The sequence below is a fragment of the Sabethes cyaneus genome, chromosome 2 (genome assembly GCF_943734655.1).
Source record: "Sabethes cyaneus chromosome 2, idSabCyanKW18_F2, whole genome shotgun sequence".
Taxonomy (NCBI): domain Eukaryota; kingdom Metazoa; phylum Arthropoda; class Insecta; order Diptera; family Culicidae; genus Sabethes; species Sabethes cyaneus.
This window is the reverse complement of record NC_071354.1, coordinates 65,363,479-65,384,087: the sequence shown is the minus strand read 5'-3', so window position 1 is coordinate 65,384,087 and position 20,609 is coordinate 65,363,479. Positions and strand designations below refer to the sequence as shown.

Genomic DNA, 20,609 nt, shown 5'->3' with positions numbered 1-20,609 from the left:
TAACAAGCAATCGTATCAAACAACAAGCCCGTGCACGAATAAATCTGGCTGGCAATTTAATCAGCTCTTCAAAAGTAAAGGTTTAACATACGCTTGGAGTAGTGCCTCAAATTTATATGATATCAGTTTGGAAATTACTATTCTACCCAATATACTTTACATCACAAATCTAAACGTGAACAGGCGGTGGTAATTTTTTTTATCAGACGCTTTCCACAGCGCGACTGATAAGAACCCGTGGAAATCTTTTACATATTGAATGAAAAGCCTGCTGCTTTAGAGCATTACAGTGAGGGCACCATTCAAATCCGGTCGTAAATCTCGTCCGCCGTACTTCAACAAGGACAACGATCCACGTGCAGCCAACAACCCGGAACTGGCACCGGTACTGGTTGCAGCTCACTTATATAACCGTCGGAAGTGCTGTTCCTTCCAATCGTCGTCGTCGTCTTCGTTGCTCGTGTAGTGTGCGCTTTTAAAACATATGGAAAAATCTACGAAATGGCCTCCGCAATCAATGGAGAACTGTTCGATTGGTTAACGTCGACGAATTTCACGCCGCAAGCTTTGCAAGATTTGAACCTAACTTCCCAGGATGATTCCGTGCTGTATTACCTGGAGAGCACTCTAAAGAAGCTGTCCACCGAACAGAGAACAACCTTTACCGTGTTTGTTATTATTATATTAGTTTTGTCGATTTTTGGAAATATTCTTACCATCATAACGAATTTTAGAAGGTAAACTTTTTTTTTATTGTGGTTTATGGCAGTGATTGTAACTATGAAAATTATCTCGTACCAGGGAACAACGTCATCTGTTTCGTGTTTGTTTGCTATCGTTGGCCTTCAGCGATATTCTGTTTGTTGTTATGACGTCAGTTATATATTTATCACAATTTAATAATGAACACAATGCATTATGGGTAAGGATGCGAAATTTATTCGCGTAGATTGAAACTAATCACCCTGTTTCTTTTTAAACCGCAGACACTTGGAGAACTGTTTTGCTCATTTGCTCCATTTTTCCAAACTTTAGCAGTGCTAGTGAACAGTGTGACTCTGGTGGCTATCGCACTGGACCGCTATATGGCAGTGGTCCGTTTGAACAAGGGAACTTACGAACCGAGTGGATTATTTTGTGCTACTTGTGCTATCCTAATTTGGGGTCTATCAGCTGGAGTTTCTAGTCCTATGCTTACTCTTTACCAGATCTACGACATCATAGTGCTGATTACCGACTCTTCCGATCCGGAAATGATCATCGGAACATTTATGGCGCAGATTTGTGCCACCAACAAGAGCAAAAACGGATACTATTTCGGGATAATTTTCACCGTTATTTTTCTTCCTCTCGTGATTTCGTTCGTGTGGTTGAACGCAATCATCGCCAAAGAAATTTGGGTTCGTCGACATCCTGTCGATAGTCACAGAAAATCGGACAAAGCCAAAAAAATTACCACGACGACGGGGTCATCAAGTGATCGCAAAACAAACACCACCAGCGATGGCTCGACGAATCCCATTCCAACCTTATCACAAGGCGTTCTTTCCACAACGAAGTGCACCTGCTCGAACTGCATGGATCTCTACACGACACCAAAGTGTCAAGCACCACCACCGCCAGTGCCGACGAAAATGCTGCCCACAATCAACGCCATCAGCAGTCCAGCAACGAATTCGCGAAAACAACGACAATTGCGCATGTTCAAGGCCATCGTATTCATCATGACAGTGTTTCTGGTGTGTCGACTTCCGAACTGGATTTATTTGCTGATCAAAATGCACGGCATAGCCGTCACTAATCTGTATTGGATTCTGCACTATTCCTTCGGAATCATGGCCATGCTTAACTGCGTACTGAATCCGCTAATCTACACATTCCTGAGCGAAACGATCAAAATGACGGTGTTTCTGAAAGCATTATGCACTCGTTGTTGTGTAACATCACGTGAGCAAAATAGTGCCGATCAACCAAGCAACCAGCAAATTGTTAAGCAAAAGCGTAAGAAATATGCTCGCTAAGAAAGTTTTACTTTTAAGACCGATTTTTGTTAGTGTACCAATGCAACAATTTTCAAAAATATCCTTTTCCTGTCCGTAACTTAATCGAACGATCAGTTGTAGAAATGCTGAAAGAAATTCACCATGCGCTTTTGCGCCTGAATTTAGACAGCTACGTGCTGTGCGTAGATAAGTTACTGCAAAGCAACTTAGGGGTGTTCGAAACTAAACTGTACAGATTTGTCTAAATATTTATGATTTTACAAAGTTAAGTTTTTTTACAAAAGAAAAAAATAATCTTTAGTTAAACTTTTCGTACTAAATTTAACATCAGAGTCGATTAGATTTACAGTCAGTCCACAATCATGGGTCACACACAATGGTGGGTCATCTTAGCTCTAGCTCCTAATTTCCGTTTAAATATCATCTAATGCTAGATCAAATTAATAGTGCTGCGTATGAGCAACAACTTTATCAATCAATTACTATAACATTCACGCATCACGTATCGGCAGATAAAGCTAAAATAAGTCATAATTGTGTGTGACCCATGATTGTGGACTGACTGTATTTCATATTTTCATAGTTTATGTAGTTTCATTGCATGTTAACTTTTAATGAAAATACAATTAAGAAGTTTATTTTCAATTTATAATTAGAGGGAAATTGTGAATAAAAAAGCAGATTAAACAGTTGTTCGGAAGATGCCTGGGACTTTAGATTCGGGAATATGTAAATCAGCGGCACTCCGCACAAACATGGCAAATTAGGGGAGAACTTGAAAAAATCAGAGGGGTTGTGTACAAGACACGACCGCATATATAGGTGACGCAGGACTACGGAAATAGTGATAGTAGCCTGTATTCATGCTTGTAATCATTCGATTCTTCATGTATACATGCTATATGCAACATATATACATGCTACATGCGTTGTATGTAACATTTATCAAAGTTGTAACATTGCATACGTTCAATTCTCAACAGATTGTGCATTTGAAAACAATTTAACAAAATCAAGAACACAAACTATTGCTTTCCTGCTACCTTACTGAAATTAAAGATTGTTTTTATTATCCATGGTTTCCCACGTTGAAAGGATTTTACCAATTCAATCCTATTTTATCAACAGCACCATCTTTTCACTACACTTCTAATGAAACGGCAAGCATGCGTATTCAAACAGAGTCGTATTATAACCGAACACTACAGCTGTAGCACATTTTTCCAACACAGATATCAAGTTCGCCGAGGTTTAATCGTCTCGCAGTAAAGAATTTGCGATCTGTTGGGACAACGAACTTGTGTCATTTTTTCTAGCACACTTCCCTAACATAGACATCAAATTGGACTAGGTTTAATCGCGTTCGTAAGAAATCTGTTGGCACGAGGGGGCTTTGTTACTCTCTCTGGCGTACTTCCCAAACAAGGACATCAAAATGGTCTAGGTTGAACCGTGGTGTTAAGAAATCTTGTTGAAATGAGGAAGCTTGGTCACTTGTTTTGGCTTACTTCCCAAGCACAGATATCAAGTTGGTATAGGTTTAGATCATCGTAAACAATCTTCCAACCAATCACGAAGCGAGAATTCTGGTAAAACATAGGTTCATTATTTTCAATTTTTCAATGGTTCAACATGAAGAATCCATACTTTTCTTCATTTGGGTCAATTCTTAGAAGATTTTCCGATCGATTGGTGTAAGAATATTCAAAATCGATTGGAAAACCACTGAGCTATTAGCGCTCAAAACCTTTCATTTTTCGTGACGCTCGCATTTTTCGATTTTTTGGAATGACACCCTATCTCAAAACTTGCCGTAAGACGTAGTCCTACGTCAAAAAATCCTCCGCTAACCACACATCTCATATTAAAAGCCCCATGGTAATGGACATTTGCTAGAATATTATAACAGAACATAAGAACAACGCGAAGTATTCAACTATCAGCAAAAAACAGAATAAAATCCTAATGCTACTTAGTTCTTTTGAAGGCATTCAAGCAAAAACAGAAAACCGAATACAAAGTATTTGGCTTTATTTATTTAATTATTTATTTGTTTTCTTGTCTTCTATATAAAATCGTACGGACTCAAAAACTAGTTTTAAAAATGTGTAACCGTCGGCCTAGTCTCCGCCCAAGATTTAGGAGACTGTCGCGCGTGTAAAATGTATGATAAATATCACGAAATAAAACGTCAAGAAAATAGTTGAAATACTGTATTGCAAACAGCTTTCCCCGGCGACGCACGCAGCCACGCGCCAGCGGTTTCCACCCACCCACCACCAGGGGGCGGAAAAATGGAGTCGAGCTAGCATGGATTGACTATGTCAGGAAAACGATCAGCTAGAGAGAGAAAGAGAGAGAGTAGGGTTTGTGGCGCGAAGAAAGGTCATAGGTCGTTGGACATAAGATAATTGAAGCCATTACCTTGTCTGAAGCCAAACCGTTAAAAGCTAATCATAGCAGTGAAACAGAAAGATGAAATTAGATCAAAAGGTTCTATAGGAAGACCGAAGTGAAAGACAGAAATACTCGAAGGAGGAAAGGAAAGCCGCGTATAACAAAGGAAACAACAGGTATGGCTATTCAGAGATTCTTCTACCATAGTCCCGACCTTGACCGCCTCGAACCGGATGCTAAAAAAAACTCCTCTCGCTCTTAGGACCCCTGTACTTACCCTGTACTTACCCTGTGCTTACCCTGTATTTACCCCGATTAACTGACGTTACCAACGTGACTCGGAACGAGACCTGGGTTGTACCGAATTTAGTCATCACGTCCGCCGCTGCCACCACGATCGTCAACCCCGAAGCTGAGAGAGCGTCCCCGCCATCGCAGTAACGTCGCGTCGTCGCCATCGCGCTTGACAGAAGCCCTGAGTGAGCCCGCAGTCGGAACGCCGGAGGTTAGCCGTCGAACCCCGTTCCAATGTCGCCAACGTCGCAAGGGAATCCCGGTTAGCCTCGAAACCGGAAGTGAAACCCCGAAGCCAAAAGGTAGGAGTTATCGAAGGGAGAAGTCGTGAATAAACGGGAATAGTTGAGCAGAAGGTTTTCAAGTGTTTTCTTGACAGTAAGTCGCGAACGTTTGCCGTCCCTGAGGCTTGATTTAGGGGGGTCTCGTAGATGCTGGGCAGTTACGACCCCGTCAGTTACACTTTGGCGCCCAACGTGGGGCAACCGCTGGCGCGTGGCTGCGTGCGTCGCCGGGGAAAGCTGTTTGCAATACAGTATTTCAACTATTTTCTTGACGTTTTATTTCGTGATATTTATCATACATTTTACACGCGCGACAGTCTCCTAAATCTTGGGCGGAGACTAGGCCGACGGTTACAAATGTTTTTCATCATACCAAACTCGCGGTTGTGGACACTACTAACTACATTGAATGCTCCTACACAGGAGGTATATGAGCTATTTGTCCATAACTGGTTCTATGGGTGGGTAAATTGATGGCAGGAATACTTCGCAGGTTTCGCCGAAGGACATGGAAATTGATTTCCTGCAACAACTCAGGACAATCAATATTTCCTTCTTTAATGTCAAGTACAAACATTTGCTGGAGTTTTCTACGCCGAGCTGATAAAGTTTCCAGGCCAATGAGCATGCAACGGAAGGCGTAGTCAGGCAAGTTTGCTGGGTCATTCCACAGGACTACAGGAGTCCTCGTAGTGCGAACCAGATAAATTGCTTTTGCAGAATAGTGTCTTCATGAAACCGCAGTTGTGAATCAATTGTTACTCCCAGGTCGCAGATAGAGTCTACACGTTCCAGATATTTGCTAGCGATGTAGTACGAATGGTTGTTTGAGACGAGATGGTGCGAAAAAGAGATCACCTTACATTTCGATATATTCATTTTCATACCATTTCCTTGACACCATTGCGAAAGCTCGTCGACACCATTTCGTAGAGCTAAACCCTCCAAGACCGATGAAATTATCCTGTATAACTTGATATCATCAGCAAAGGGCCTTATTCGGGAGCACAGGTCATTCACAAACAGGATGAAAATAAGTGGACCAAGCCCGCTTCTCTGTGGCACACCAGACGAGATGACAATTTCACTGGAGCATATTGGATTGACACACACTGAAGCTTTGCGGTTGGTTGGTTGATGAGAAAAGCCATCCAGTGATGTGTTCTGAAAATCCCATGTGCTTCAACTTTCCAATAGCGTAATTGTACAAACGCAAACGCTGAGTGTTACCCGACTTATGAATTGGAACAACTCGAGCAGCTTTCCAAAGCACCGAGAAGGTCCTCTCTAAGGGCGATTCATAGACAATACACGTGACCGGAAAGAACAAAAACAGGCACAATGCTTGAGGAATAACAGTGGTAATCCATCCACTCCAGCACCGTTGGACACGTCTACTTCTTCAAGAGCTTTTCGAACGTCGTCGGTCGAAAATCGAGATAAATATCATACATTGATACATGCTGAAAGCAACCAGAATTTAACGTGTAGTTTAGTGACGTGCCGTAGTTTTCGACTTGAAGTGCGTTTTCTCATTTTGCGAAGCGTATTCTTCATAAGACGGAGCTCAGCAGTCCACCAAGGCTTTCGTAGGTCACACGCAAGACGTACACAAGGAACATATACATTTGGTTAGTCTGTGCATTTAGGATGTGAAGCCATTTTTCATAGAAGGTTGACACATACAAATCTATGGAGCCTCCTACTAGATACAATACGTCGAAGTCACATCGTCTGAAATTCAAGGCAATAGAATCTGAATCATATTTTGCTCTCTTTTTTCAAACACACCACTGCATTGTGATTGTGAACATTAACCAATGCAATAAACGGAATTTGATGAGCACCAACAGGTAATAGTGGTTCTGTAGGTTCGCCTAATTCCACAACATCCAGAATGTTTGCGAAGGCTAAGTCTAGACACCATCCACGTGAATTTATGAACTGATTAACCCATAGCATTCCATCAGCCAGCAATGATCTATTGTTCAGAAGGTGCGTTAATGGGTAGATATCCATTTAGGTCCTCGTCAAACTGCCATGTAAGGTTGTAAGTAAAAGGGTTCTACTTATGTCGATGAGAGCATTGAGACTTACCAGAAATCCCAGGGGGCGGCCTATCTAACCTGGGTTTGTCGATCGTAACTTTCCCCGGACGCGCGGTGTCGGTTAGGCTGAACACGTGACCGTTGCACTGTGGAATGATGATATTCGAAGGCGGGAACAGTATAGAGTAGCACCGGATCACCACTCAACGGGAGGATGCTTCTCGGCGAGCTTTAATAACTTTTCAGTTGCGGATTGGCGCACCGGAATATTGATGAGGAATGCTTTACTTTGGACACTGGGATGGTGGAGTTTTATCTTCATGCACTACACGGCCACACGGCCTACGGATGCTCGTTTCACTGTACGGGACGTACCTCGTCCGGAATGACGGATCGAAGCGGATTTATCTTCTGGTCACGTACTACACTTCGCGACACGACTCTAGTAGCCCAAGTAACAATCCAATAGCAAATTGGTCTTATGCATTTCTTATAGTAGTTTTATCAAAGCATTGCAAAATCTATCAGGTTTTATAATGTTTTTCCTCAAGTGAATGTTATCTTATTTGATTAACCTTTCTGAAGTATGATTGAAGGAGACTTGAAGAAATACGTATAAAACTGAAATATCAATAAGTGTAATTCACCTTATAAGTGGTTTTAAAGGATACTTGATTTCTGCTCAAAAACGACGCTCCTTAAAACCTAGCAATAGTTTTGACTAAAATTTATGACATTCTTCTGCAAGATTGGTTTGTCCTAACAATGCTACCATAAAACCGTCTTAAAACCGTAGATTCTTGTAAGAGAAAGCATACTCTGAAGAAAGAATATTCGAGCGTAAACAACTGATCTGTCAAAATGGGCATCTGAACCAGGAGAAAATTGAACAAATACTTTAGCGCGAAACTTTAGCAAGATTTCATATGAAAAATCAGCGAAATCAAAAAACAATGAAGATTTCCAAATGAGCTGAGGAAGGACTATGCCGGTGATGATGCATCAATGGTAGATTTGTATGTTATTAGAAAATTTGGTTCGATTGTATTTTGGCGGAGGCAGTGCCGGTGCCGGTTTGTAGAGTTGTTTGTATTTTTTAAACTGAATATAGAGGTCATTAGCCGGTGTTGGGAAAATGTTCGAAGAGGTTGAAGCAGTTGAAGCATATTTTTTAAAAGACGGTTGTAACGACAAAGTATATGAAAAATTTTGCAGATTAAATTTTACGCATGGAACTGCCGTGCAGAATTTTTAAAATCATTTTATATGGGTAATCATAATGACTGCTGTACTAAATATTAAACTCAATATAAGTAGGTGAACCTCCAGCACAAAAAACATCTTACATTGACACTTTGTTGCCGTTTTCTTTGTTTATACTAGAATGATTATCTTGCAAAAAACTTGGTCCCCTTAAGTAATTCAAACAATTCTTGTTCAAGCACACATTGTCTTCTTCAAGAATACAATAAGTATAGATAAACTTATCGACCTCTTGGAAAATTTTTCTTTGTCTTGTGCAAGACATGTTAGTCTAATAAGCGCTTTCAGGTTGATTTAGATAAAACCATTGAAAAAATGGCGATCAGAACTGTTTTGATTACTTTTGAAATTCTAGCCAATTGCATATGCGCGTTTATAAATATGTTGTTATGCAATACCATAAGTGATCTTATATTTTTAAATAAATGTTCGGACACTTAAAAGACTTTTTGCCGCAATTTGTTAAAAATTTGGTAGCTATCAACTTCTTCATGAAATTATTGAATTTTTTTTTATTAATTAAATTTTTTAATAATCTAGAGAAAATAACCGGCGCGTTAAAATTTTCTAACTTTCATGTCATAAAACATCGACAAACTGAGCGTGACATGAAAAATTTCTCACTGATTGACAACAAAGCAGCTGCTTATATTTTCAATTTTCATTTATATCCATTTTAGAAAAGCAATATCTGTGAATGCTTTTTCTCTTATAGCTTTTAGTCAATTTAAAAAAATTAAGACTGTGAAAAGTGTATGATGTCTTGCAACTGTTCTTTGAGACGACAACCATAAAATCATCAACACTTGTGGTGGTTTTCTTTTAGTTTCAACCGACTCTTGGAAGTCACTATAAACACATATCGATAAGAATTACAAGTTTTAAAAGGACCTTTAGAAATATTCTTGAGAACCTTCTTTAGTGTGGGCCTCCCCAGATTTATAAGGGTTTTATGGCTGTTTTATCGCAGATTTGTAGATTTGCATTTTTATATTCGGTTTTAAGGAGCAAATGCTGGAAACCTCTTCAAGTGCGTCTTAAAATTAAATTTGTTACTTGGGAGGCTTCTCAACTTTACGACCAAAAAGTAACAACGTGGTAAACTGAGTATAGCAGAACAGCGGACACACTTCCGATCGCTTCAACTATCCGAACAAAAACCTCCGACTCCTTTCGATAGGCTCGCAACGCCCTCACGCAGGCTTAGGCAGAACTAAGCGTTACGCCACTCCTCTGCTACCGGTCGGTCCGTGTGTTGTCGCCATTGGTAACCGCGGCGTCCCGATAGGGAATTTAATTTTAAAGTTTAACAATATTTCTAGCCTAACTCCCAAAATGCAAAAACAAATACAATTTTTTTACGATAAACTATTTACATTTACTATGGGACTTGGTCACATGTTACAAGGTCTGGAAGGTTATAGTCTCCCAACATGATAACAACATCGGTGTTGTCTAGTCGATCACAAATAGCATGAATTGCCGCAGTGTGACCTAGGTACAGATTACTGCTAGGACCTGGGCATATGTATATACAACATATATATACTGAATAAGTTTGATATTTGACTAGAACAACGACCTGCTCAAGATTATTACAATCTGGTAGCGATACTGAAATGCATTTGTGATTAATTTCGACTGCCACAAGTACTCCTCCGCCTCTCGGAAAATCACTTGTAAGTTCGCTATGGTCGCATCAGAAGAAATAATTTTCGGATGATAACTGTGAGTCATTGATATTGGGTCGAAGACAGGTATCAGTGAACACCAAGATAGCATAGTCGCAACTGGAAAGCAGTAATCGTAAATCACTTGTTTTGGTTCGTAAACCCCGTACATTCTGGTAGTACACAGTAAGAAGGTTTTCGTTATCGATAGCATCTTCAATTGCGGCAGTTAAATGGTAGGAGTTTCGGGATCATTAGTTGTTGGACTGTAACAGCGTGCACCAGCAAATCCAGGAGAATTTGGAGAATGGAAACTTTCACGTTGCGACGCCGAACGCATTGTTGGCCGGGAAGGAATTCTATCTATCTCTTGGAGTAGAAGCTCGGAAAGATTAGTCTTGTCTGAGATGCAACAACCATAGTAAAAGAGTATCTTCAATAGTGTACTCCTAAAATGCCCAGATTTCCTAATCACTTTGTTGAAAGTGCTGTGTGGCTTCGGTTCAGAACAGGAGGCCATCGCAGTTGCGATCGAAGATTCCGATCACCATTAGAAATTGGTTATCGAATTGACATGAAGTTCTCCGACGGGTCGGGGAAACAGCTGCGGTGGAGGCTGTTCTTTGGCCCCGGCAAAAGCCGCTCCGTTGAAAACAATCAGTTCCACAACTGGAGCTGCAAGGTACGCTACTGGGAGCGAGGCTGGCAAAAACAATTTGTGAAAGTCACTCATAGTTTGTTGCCTTTAGGAAGGGTGGAACAATGCCAAAAACTGTGACTGCCGAGTGGAACTAGGTACCGTCGAAGATGAACACTGCAGACCAAGTGACGAAGTGGGGCAAGGGTCCCCGCTTGGAGTTGAATAGCTCGTGGTTTCGGGCTTCGGATTTCCTCCATCTTCCGGAAGGTAAAGTGGCAGAAAGTGTCGCCGGACGAGACAGAAGAAAGAGCCGAAGAATTACGACCCAGTATGCCTCACCGAGATATCCCCAGAAAGCAATTGATAAACTTCAGCAGGTTTTCGGAGTGCGAACGTTTGTTAATATATGTGGGCTATTTTAAACGCTTTCTCTTCAATACAAATCACCGACACCTGAACCAGCAATTCAGGAATTCACAGAGACATCTGAACCGTCAAGATTAGTTTGAATGAGCTAACTATCTGTGGTCCTCCGTGCAAGCAGAAACGTACCTGGACATAGTAGCAACACTGAAAACCGTGGGCCCAAAAAAGCGTAATGGAACCTCCAAAATCTACAGATTATCTGCATTCCTGGACGACCGAAAAGTTCTACGCGTGAACAGCCACTTGTGTAGGTCACTATATGCTACCTGCGACTTTAAATATCCCCCTGCCGCAAGGGCACCGTCTGACGGACTTCGTAATAGATGCGTACCATCGCAAGCTTTTACACGGAAATCGAGAAACTGTTGTAAATGAGCTCAAGCAGCGTCAGCGGTTCCACGTATCGAAGTTGCGTATGGTCGTATGGTCGGTGACGCTTCGTAAAAAGGTGGATAGTCCTATTCACTTGTTTGTCCATACAAACTATCCGTCTGGATGTCTCCTATTCGTTATTTTCGGAGTCCTGCAAGCTGGCGATCCGTCCGTTCAACGCTCGCCGAGAGGCACCATGTGACCATCCATACCAACAATGGGACAAATTTTCAGGGTGCTAGCCGTGCGTTGCGAGCAGAAATCGAAGACATGCATAAGAATTTGACCTAAACGTTCACCAATGCGAACACTAAGTGGGGTTTCAACCCGCCTTCAGCTCCACACTTCAAAGGGAGCAGGGAGCGATTAGTGCGGAGTGTTAGAACCGCTTTCAACAGCCTATCCAGCTCACGGATTCTCGTAGAAGTAGAGTCTATCGTGAACTTACGACCTGTGATGTTCGTCTCGGTGAGACCTGGCGATCCAGAAGCAGTGACTCTTAACCACTTCATACTTCTGACCTCTAATGGACTGTTATAACCGCCGAAGACCTTAACAGAACCGATCGAGAGCTGCAAGAACCAATTACAATTTGGCTAGGCAATTGATCGACCAGTTTTGGAAGGGATGGATACGGGAGTACTTGCCCGCAATTGCGCGCTGTTCCAAATAACACGAGGAATCAGAGTCACTGAAAATAGGACACCCGGTGGTTATTGTTGACGAAGGAACTCCGAGGTCTTATTGCGTTCGTTACTCTGGGACAAGCTTGGGCGCAAACACCAGCTGGATTACTACGCCTTCGAGCTTCGAAAGTGGTGGTGCTGGCTGTGGAAGCAACTGGTAAAGCGCAACCGGAAGTTCAGCGTTGCGAGTCGAGGGTATGTTGAGGGCGCAGCCAAGGTAATCCCTTGGCCGACCTAGCCCTTTGTGCATGTCAATAGTGATAGTTTGACGTAGGGATAGGGAACTGAAATAAACGATAGAAAGCTAAACTAAACACACCAAGTAATCTGGTTGGGAACACCAACGTGGGTCTCTAAAACTTATTGAATTTATCAGTATTATTTATTAGTATTATTTATAAATTTGTTATTTATTTATTATTATTTATTAGTTGAATTATATGAATTCATTGTTGGATTTGCGTGATATTAACGGAAACTAAATTGTAGGTAGTCTTTTATATATTCGAGATGAAAAATAAAATCAATATAAGTCGTTCTAGCTTAAAGAAACCTCAACGCCTTTCTCTTAAGATTTCCCGAAAGAAATCCAACAAAGGAGGGTAGTGCAATTGATCAGAAGATGTCCAATCGGCACTAAAATTGAGATTTTTATTTTTTTACCATGGATGGTTTGATGGTCCCTTTGACTCAATTTTGAATCATTTGACAGTACCGTCTCAGCCGACCCAATTTTGTCATATGAAACATTTGTAGAACTAGTTATTATCAACAATTTTGATGAATAAAGTTTTGCTGCATCTTTTGTATCTATGGTGCTACAATGCAGGTAGTTCATTAGTAGCTCAGTTAATATTCACCAAGTAAATCACCCCATTTATCGAATACTTGTAAGTTGGACCCCCTTAGTAAAAATTGCACATTTTAAGCATCCCCATTGGAGCGCAAAAAGCTCCCCAGGGGAGCGTCTCTCATCTGTACGATCAACTCTCACTGTCGCGTTCAATGAAGTCCACGCGGTTCGCGTCATCTGAGCAACTGACGACGGTGGCCACTGCTCTGAGGCAGTCAGACAAAGGACCGCGAGAGAAACAAGTGCCAAGTTCGGTACCATCCATTCCATTTACGCGGTCCATTCCGCTGCCCGTATGGTGCGAACGATCAGTTGAGTGTTGGCCGCCGATCCAAGCGGACGACGGCTCTCCAGCTTCGAGGTCTTTATCGCGATTGTCGTCTCGTCTGGCTCGTTAGCAACATCCGATCCGTCGCCTCCAGTCCAGTCCGATCCTCGCGTCAAATTTCGTTTTTTATTTTTGCACGGCGTTCTATTTTCGAGTCCGATTATTGTTTATTGTTGCCGTTTCCGTATCGAGCAATCGATCACGAGCGCTGAAAGTCATCATCCCGTCGTCGGTCGTCTTGTCCAGACGTAATTGCCAGAGTGCCCGTGTGTGTGGTGCAAACGATCACAAGTCGAGAGTCGTTGGCTGATTGTGGAAAAGCGGAGCAGTTCATTGAAGAAAGCAACAAAAAAGTGCGATTGTGTCTGCGCGTGGTATACCTACACGTATAGATTTGCATGCATTTGGTGGTCAGTGGCTTTGTGGTGCGGTGCGTAAAAAAAAGCAGATCAGTGTCACTGCTCTTTGCGTCGTTCGTCTTATCCGTGGAGGCTGGCTGACTGGCTGGCTGTCTGACTGGCTGGCAGATAATAACCGACGTTGGCTGGAACTCGTGTAGTTTATTAAAAAGTTAAATAGAATAAAGTAAACGATTCGGAGTAGTGCGAAAGGTTAGCAAGTCACCTGGTTTTGTTAGCTGCAAGCTGTTTTCACCTGACGTAGTCGTTGAAGAGCGTTTTGTGCTTGGTGAAGTTCGAGTGCTAAGTCATGCGGAGTGGTTGACCCATACAACCAATTCGGTCTGGTGATAATTGAAGGATTGCAAATCGCTGGCAGAAGAGCGGTACGATTGGAACGTCTGTAGAAGTAAGTATTTGAACAATCAGAAAAGAGCATTTGGGTGAAGTCGTGAACGGTGATCGTTAGTGTGGTTCAAAGTTTGCAAATCAATTAGGTAAACGATAGTTTAAGCTTGACTCGATTGACCTCCACCCTGTTATTAATCAGGAACAGGTTAGTACGATGTTTGCTGTTACAGACCGAATACAGTTCTTTCTGTCAGACAAATTTCACAGCATCGTGTGTGCTGTGCTTGTAATTTCCTCGTAACTCCAATCTACCGGTAACAAGCTATTACGAGTTGCTGATTCATCTCGATGGATAATACGGTCCCGCTAAAGTTACGCGCGCGAAATCTCTGGTCAATTAACAGCTCTTAGATAAATATGAATATTTGGATAATTCCTTACTGGGCCAATGTGCCGACAACGAGAGTCGTTTCGTTAGTTGAAAATGTATTCCCATACATAGTATGAGCTTTCAAAAAGTGAGAAAGTGTCCGAAACTTGACCTGAATATGGTACAATCTCGTAACAAAAACACAAAATATTTTAGGTACGTACTCTCCATGAAACAATCTTAATACAATGAGGCTGTTTTCTACGGCTGGATCTCATTTTCATACCCATTGCGATGTTTACGGTTAAATCAATATATATAATCAATGTTCTTCCATTAGTGTTAGTGCAGTGTGCAGCATGCGTTTTCCATTATTTACTGTAATTGTTTGGTTCAGTGCATCAGTCAAAATTACATGTTTTCAATAAATCATATGTCCATTTGTTACATTTTTCATCGGTTAAGTTGGTTTTTCATAATTTACTCGTTCAGACCGTTTGCAAATGCCAAAACGGAATGAGAAAGATTAAAGTCTATAAGAAGAATCGTGTGCTAACTCAAGAAATCGGACATAGGCTCAGCAGATTAGATACAGTGATAAATCTGATCTATTCTAATCTCATACTAACGCAGCCAATTCTTGAAAGCATCATGGAAAATGACGATTACTTGGAGCAATCATTTTTCTTGTCAACGGTCAGACCAACTACGCAGCATGTAGCGCAGAGAAAATTCTAAGGAATCAAGTGGAACCAGAACCAATACCTAATTCCATTCAACTCCTTTAAAGCACAGAGAAAGTAGTAAGCGTCGACCTCCCGCACCAAACGCTTCACATACAGATAATGATTTATTTACAGTCGGTTGGGATTATCTTCACTTATAAAGGTAAAGTGATACTCCGGACCACCTGAGATGAACTAGTGATATTTAGACCACAAGCCTTGCTGCAATTGGCCAATGATATAGCGCCTTATTTCGATCTCTGGAAATAGATTAAGTTATCAACAATTTTAGTTTAAATAATATTACACTTGAAAATAAAGTCATGTGGTTCAATGATTACCTAAAACTACAGTTATAAGATTGGGAACAGAAAACCACACGACCCCGCACCTCCTAGCTTGGCGCCTCAATTATACAAGTTGGAGTAGTTCCAGGTATTGCCACGTGGAGGCCCAAGGTAGATGCTTGGGATGGTTAGAGCTATGATGGGCGCTACTTCCGAGTTGCCTTCATACCCTTGCCAGCTTGGATAAAGTAATAAAAAATGAAAGCTAAAAATTGGAGTTGCCAATTTTTCCAATGTGAAACTGGCTTCAAATAAGCAAAAAATGCAGTGCGGACTACAACAGACATCACTAGCGTGCCATGACATAAACAAAACACTGGACACCTACGATTGAGTAATCGTAGGATGGCAAATTTATTATCATTTAACGCAAAACTCCGCACTTTTGGGTGCACGTAGATTTAAAAACAAAGTTGAAACTGAACTTGAAATCGGACTTGACATAGTAGTAACATAGTAACGTATTCTTGGTTTTTGCACTCACTTTTCTTCCGTTTTTTCTCTCTGTCTCTGTACCATATTTTCTGTTTTAGTTTCTTTTCGTTTCCTGTCCCATCTTTTCTTATTTTCAGTCCTGTTTTCCATCATGTTTTCACTTGTTTTTTGTTATTCTCTTTCCCGTTTTTTGTCTTTTCTCTTCTTTTTTACCCTGCTTTTCGTTTCCAATTTTCGTTTTTATTACACTTATTTCATCTCCTTTCCTTCTCGTTTTTCATAATCGTTTTTATTTTTTGGTGCCGCGTTTTTTCTTCTTTTCTGTAACATTTTTTCTATTCTCTTTTCTTTTCCGTTTTACTGTTTTCTTTAGTCTGTGTTTCCTTTTCTTTTTGTTCCCATTTTCGCGATTTTTGTCTCACTTTTCTCTTTGAATATATTGTGTGACCTCTTTTTTCTGTTTTTCTCGTTTACTCTATAGGTTGTTACCGTTACTCCTGAGATTTCATTACTGTCAACATACTTTGAACACATCCGTGCATTCTCTTCTTTAGAACGTTCTAGATCTTTATTTCGATACTTTTGAGGTACTTATGGAAGATGGTCGACCGGTAGAATCCATTATTTCTACACTGTGAATCAAACTTTGATATCAGTTCATCAAATGCGGCATATACTTAATACCAGCCGTATAGTTGACCATATTTTCTTATTTTTAATTAAAACAATTGAAATAGTTTTGCTTTCTCTAAAATAGAGTAGGAGGAGGTCTACTGTGCACTTTGGTGACCCAGCCGTGATTTTTGACACACTTCTACTCTATTCTATGGCGGTTCAAGCGGTGCTAATTATAGCTGCCAGTAGGTGCCTATTAACGAAAAAACTACTTGTAAAAATGGTAAAATTTTTGCTTGAAATCAGTTTATGAAGCAAATAAAGCTACATACGATATTTATATCTCCTAGACAGTTACGTATTTCGATGATATCAAAAAGTTTGTAGAATATATCAAACCAGTTAGATAAGGTTTTGTATATAAAAAAGTTAAAAAACTGATTTTAAAGGTGTCACGACAGAAAGCCAATTATATCTCGCAAACCATATGACATAGCTGCTTAGTATATTCAGCGAAGTTTAATGAAATTCATAGTTCTAGAACTTTGCTGAATACATGAACCTGCTATGTAGTTCCTACAAAAGGTTGATTTTTTCAAGTGTGATCCCCTTAATATCTAATTGTATGAAAATATCAAAAAATATTTGGTTTCTTTTGCTTGAAACTTCTTTGAAGACATCTAAGCTCAAAAACGTCAAGAAAGGCGAGAAAAGACTTTTGACCGTCTCTTTTTAGAATGGTCCCACTGTGCAGTGGTTCGACCAGGAACCCAGGCAAGTGGAACCCCTCCAGTTCCTCCAGTAACACGGTTTTCTCTTTATGTTTTTGGTTTCTCTTGTTTTTTGTTCCGCATCCATTTTCTGGTCTCGTTTTCCCTCTTTTTCGTGTCGATATTTTTCTTTTCCAGTCTCTTTTGTCTTTTTATTTCCCATTTTTTCTCCCATTCTGTCACGTTTCTTCTTTTCATGCCAGTTTTTATTTTATTTTCTAACCGCTGTTCCCTTTCTCTGTTCCTTTGCACTTCGTTTGACGTAAGACTACGTCTTTGTTTACTATACTGGGACTGGGTAGCACTTTGTGAAAACGAAAATAGAAGTGTAACGTTTGAATGAAAGATTTCAAATGCTAATAACTACTAAACTACTAAACGAAACTGTACAATTTATATGCCGTTAGATAGATAATAACCAGCAATTTTATAGGCTGGTAAGCGAGCAATTTTAAGGAGGGCATAAGAGGAGGGGCTCCTATACAAATGAAACACAAATTTCTTCAAAACTCGAAAATTAATCAAGCAAATGGAATCAAATTTGGCAGGGGTTTCAGAAGGCAAAAAAAAATCTATGGTGAATTGAGACCCCTCCCCTCTTTACGAAGGGGGCTCCCATACAAATAATATTCAAATTTCCTCATAATTCGAAAACTAATCAAGCAAAAGAAACCAAATTTGGCATGTGGGGATTTTTGGAGGCATGAATTTATTTTATGATGGTTTGAGACCTCTCACCCCTGTGGTAAGAAGATAAGGACTCTCGTACAAATAAAACAGAAATTTTTTGCGTATGTGCCATATTTTTTGCTATGTAACAAGCGGTAAGATGTGAAAGTAAACTAGTAAAACCTTCTCGTAGCAAAAGACAGTAAAACGACGCCGCTAACCTACGTGCCTGTTGCCATCCATGTCAAAAGAGTAGCCCATTCGATTTGGCACGTCATATTTGCGATGAACGCTTTAATGTTATTTGTAACCAATGGCCCTTTTAAAGGCCACAAGCGTTAAAGTAAGATTATTGAAACATGTCAAGCTACACATAATCATATTTAATACAATAATCTGTCGCCTGGTCATTCATTACTATTTCAACCTTTATGATGCACTCAAGTGATTTTTAAAAGAAATGTCTATATGATGGTTGCAGGCGTTGTACTTATGAATGCCCGTTCACGTATTTTCAAAGCCACCATTGCATTCAATGAACAATTTAATCTGAATATTTCGCTCTTCTCTTTTAAACATTTACTTAAACAATGGCACTCACAGATTCTTATAAACGTACATATGCCAAAAATGCAGTTAACATTAGTTTTTGATCTAATGATCTGACATAGTCCTACGTCACTCTTTCGTACAACCCGTAGGGCTGTATACCTTGTAGTTTTTCAGTCCCGTTTTCGCCCTCTTTGAGTCCCGATTCTCCTTTGTTCCGTTCTGTGTCGTTTTTCTTCCGTTTTTCCTCTTTTCTGGCAAACTTTTTTGTTACTTTCTGTCTCGGCCTTTCTTCGCGTTTTAGCTCCTTTCCTGTTCCGATTTTCGCTGTCGTTTGTTCTGATTTTGCTCATATGTCCTACTTTTCTTTTTTTCTGTCGAGTTCTGTTTTTATTTTATCCCTCTTTTGTGTTTCGTTCTCGGTTTTTCTCTCCATTTTTTATTTATCTATCCCGTTTATCACCTTTTTCTATAGTAGTTTTTCCATTTTCCTGCTCCCGTATTTTCTCCTTTTCCATCCCGCTGTTTTGTTTTTTTTTTGTTCCCTTGTTTCTCCTTTTAAGTACACTTTAGTCCTATTTCTCTATGGGGTTTCCTTATTTTCTCTTATTTTCCTTGTTTTCGTTTACTTTTTAGTCTCTTCGTTTTTTACCTCGTTTTCCCTCATTTTTTCTCCTTTTTTCCGTTTCCTTTTTGTCCCGTTTTCCCCTTCATTGTTTCACGTTTTTCTTTCAGGCTAAATTTTATTCTCTCTCTCTCGCATTTTTCCTTATTTTCAATCCCACTTGTCAAGCTTTTGTCACCCTTTTCTTCGTGCTCTTTTCCGTTTTTCTCCTTCTGTTTCATTTTCCCTCCTTTGCTATTTTTCTGGCAGATCAGCAGGAGACAGACTACCCCTAGATCTAACGGTAAACCGTCTGTGAACATGCTAAGAAAATTTATTAGCATTTTTATTAAAAATATTTCCTCTAAAGCCTGGCCAAAAGTAAATCTGAAGCCCCTCGTACGCCGCCAGTATACCCCTTGTGGTAGGAACTGGAACCATTTGACATAACTCGTTTACATGTTTCTGAAGCACAATTCGTCAAAATATTATATCACGTTGCGGAACAGTACAGAATGGAACTCGAACGACGTAAACAAATCTTGCACAATCATTTTGAAAAGTCCAGAGTAGTGGTCTGGATCAAAATTGGCGAAAGTACTGAAAATGCCAAAATCAACACACTATTGCTCTAAAAGGTTATAAGGAAAACCTAGGTGTGGAAAGGCGGCAAAGAATTCTTAAGAAAACTACTAGGAACTATGGACCGAAAGCTGAGGCGAAGATATTTAGAAGCGTTAAATCATCTCCATTCGGGATATGGCTAGTAGGTATGATGCCAACTACCAAACCACGCGGAATATGCTTGCTTGAGAAGGTTACAGTGTCAATAAACATCTGAATCGGCACTTGAAGCAGAATTCGGTAGCTAAGAAGCGTGCTAGGCGTTTGTACTAGCAAGTTTTGACTAAATTCAACGGATGCATTTTAATGGACGACAAAACCTTCATGAAAATGGATTTCAAGCAACTTCCCGGTCAAAAATTCTACATTGTAACTGGGCGTGGCGATGTGCCAGGTAAGTATAAGTTCGTGTTTGCTGATAAATTCGCAAAGAAGGCTATGATCTGGCATGGCATATGCAGCTCTGGACTGAAGACAGAGCCTTTCATCACTTCCTCAACTTGATGTCATAGTTTATACATGAAAGAATGCTTGAAAAAACGAATTTTGCCGGATTCATTCGTAAACATTCGGGTAACGTTATATTCTGACCTGATTTAGCTAGCTGTCACTACTCTAAAGTGGTGCTAGAGTGGTATGCAGCTAATGCTGTCGATTTCGTACCAAAAGAGTTGAACCCTCCAAATTTTCCGGAGTTTCGACTCAAAAAAAAAGTTCGAGATTTTATCAGAACCAGAGAAATACAAGAATGTAACACTGTGAAACTTACAGCTGAATAAAAATACTGCAATTCAGTCACTTATGGGTTTTTCTGCGATGCTCCAGTCCCGAGTTTGTTGTACGAGATCGTTCTACGCGCCAAAATTTACTTTTAGCCAGGTTTTACGT

General features: G+C 40.3%; 2 protein-coding genes across 5 annotated transcripts in view; both read left to right on the top strand.

Annotated features, from left to right (window-relative positions):
* The first annotated feature begins 501 nt into the window (after window positions 1-501).
* On the top strand, window positions 502-2,021 carry LOC128735516 (alpha-2A adrenergic receptor). Its single transcript, XM_053829997.1, has 3 exons — window positions 502-737; window positions 802-922; window positions 987-2,021. Exons 1-3 carry the CDS (start codon window positions 502-504, stop codon window positions 2,019-2,021), a joined length of 1,392 nt encoding a protein of 463 aa, XP_053685972.1.
* An 11,268-nt stretch (window positions 2,022-13,289) lies between these two features.
* The window catches only part of LOC128734345 (sphingomyelin phosphodiesterase), a 64,797-nt gene continuing 57,477 nt past the window's right edge, over window positions 13,290-20,609 (top strand). For all 4 annotated transcript variants that reach the window (XR_008411975.1, XM_053828496.1, XM_053828495.1 and 1 more), the window contains exon 1: window positions 13,290-14,071. The gene's annotated coding sequence lies outside the window, so the exon portion shown is untranslated. The remainder of the gene's footprint in view (window positions 14,072-20,609) is intronic.

Bases quoted from the DNA above. Each gene is read 5' to 3' on its own strand.
- LOC128735516 (XM_053829997.1), top strand. From the start codon at position 502: ATGGCCTCCGCAATCAATGGAGAACTGTTCGATTGGTTAACGTCGACG. The intron at 738-801 runs GTAAACTTTTTT...ATCTCGTACCAG, and splicing joins ATCATAACGAATTTTAGAAG to GGAACAACGTCATCTGTTTC. The intron at 923-986 runs GTAAGGATGCGA...TTTAAACCGCAG, and splicing joins ATGAACACAATGCATTATGG to ACACTTGGAGAACTGTTTTG.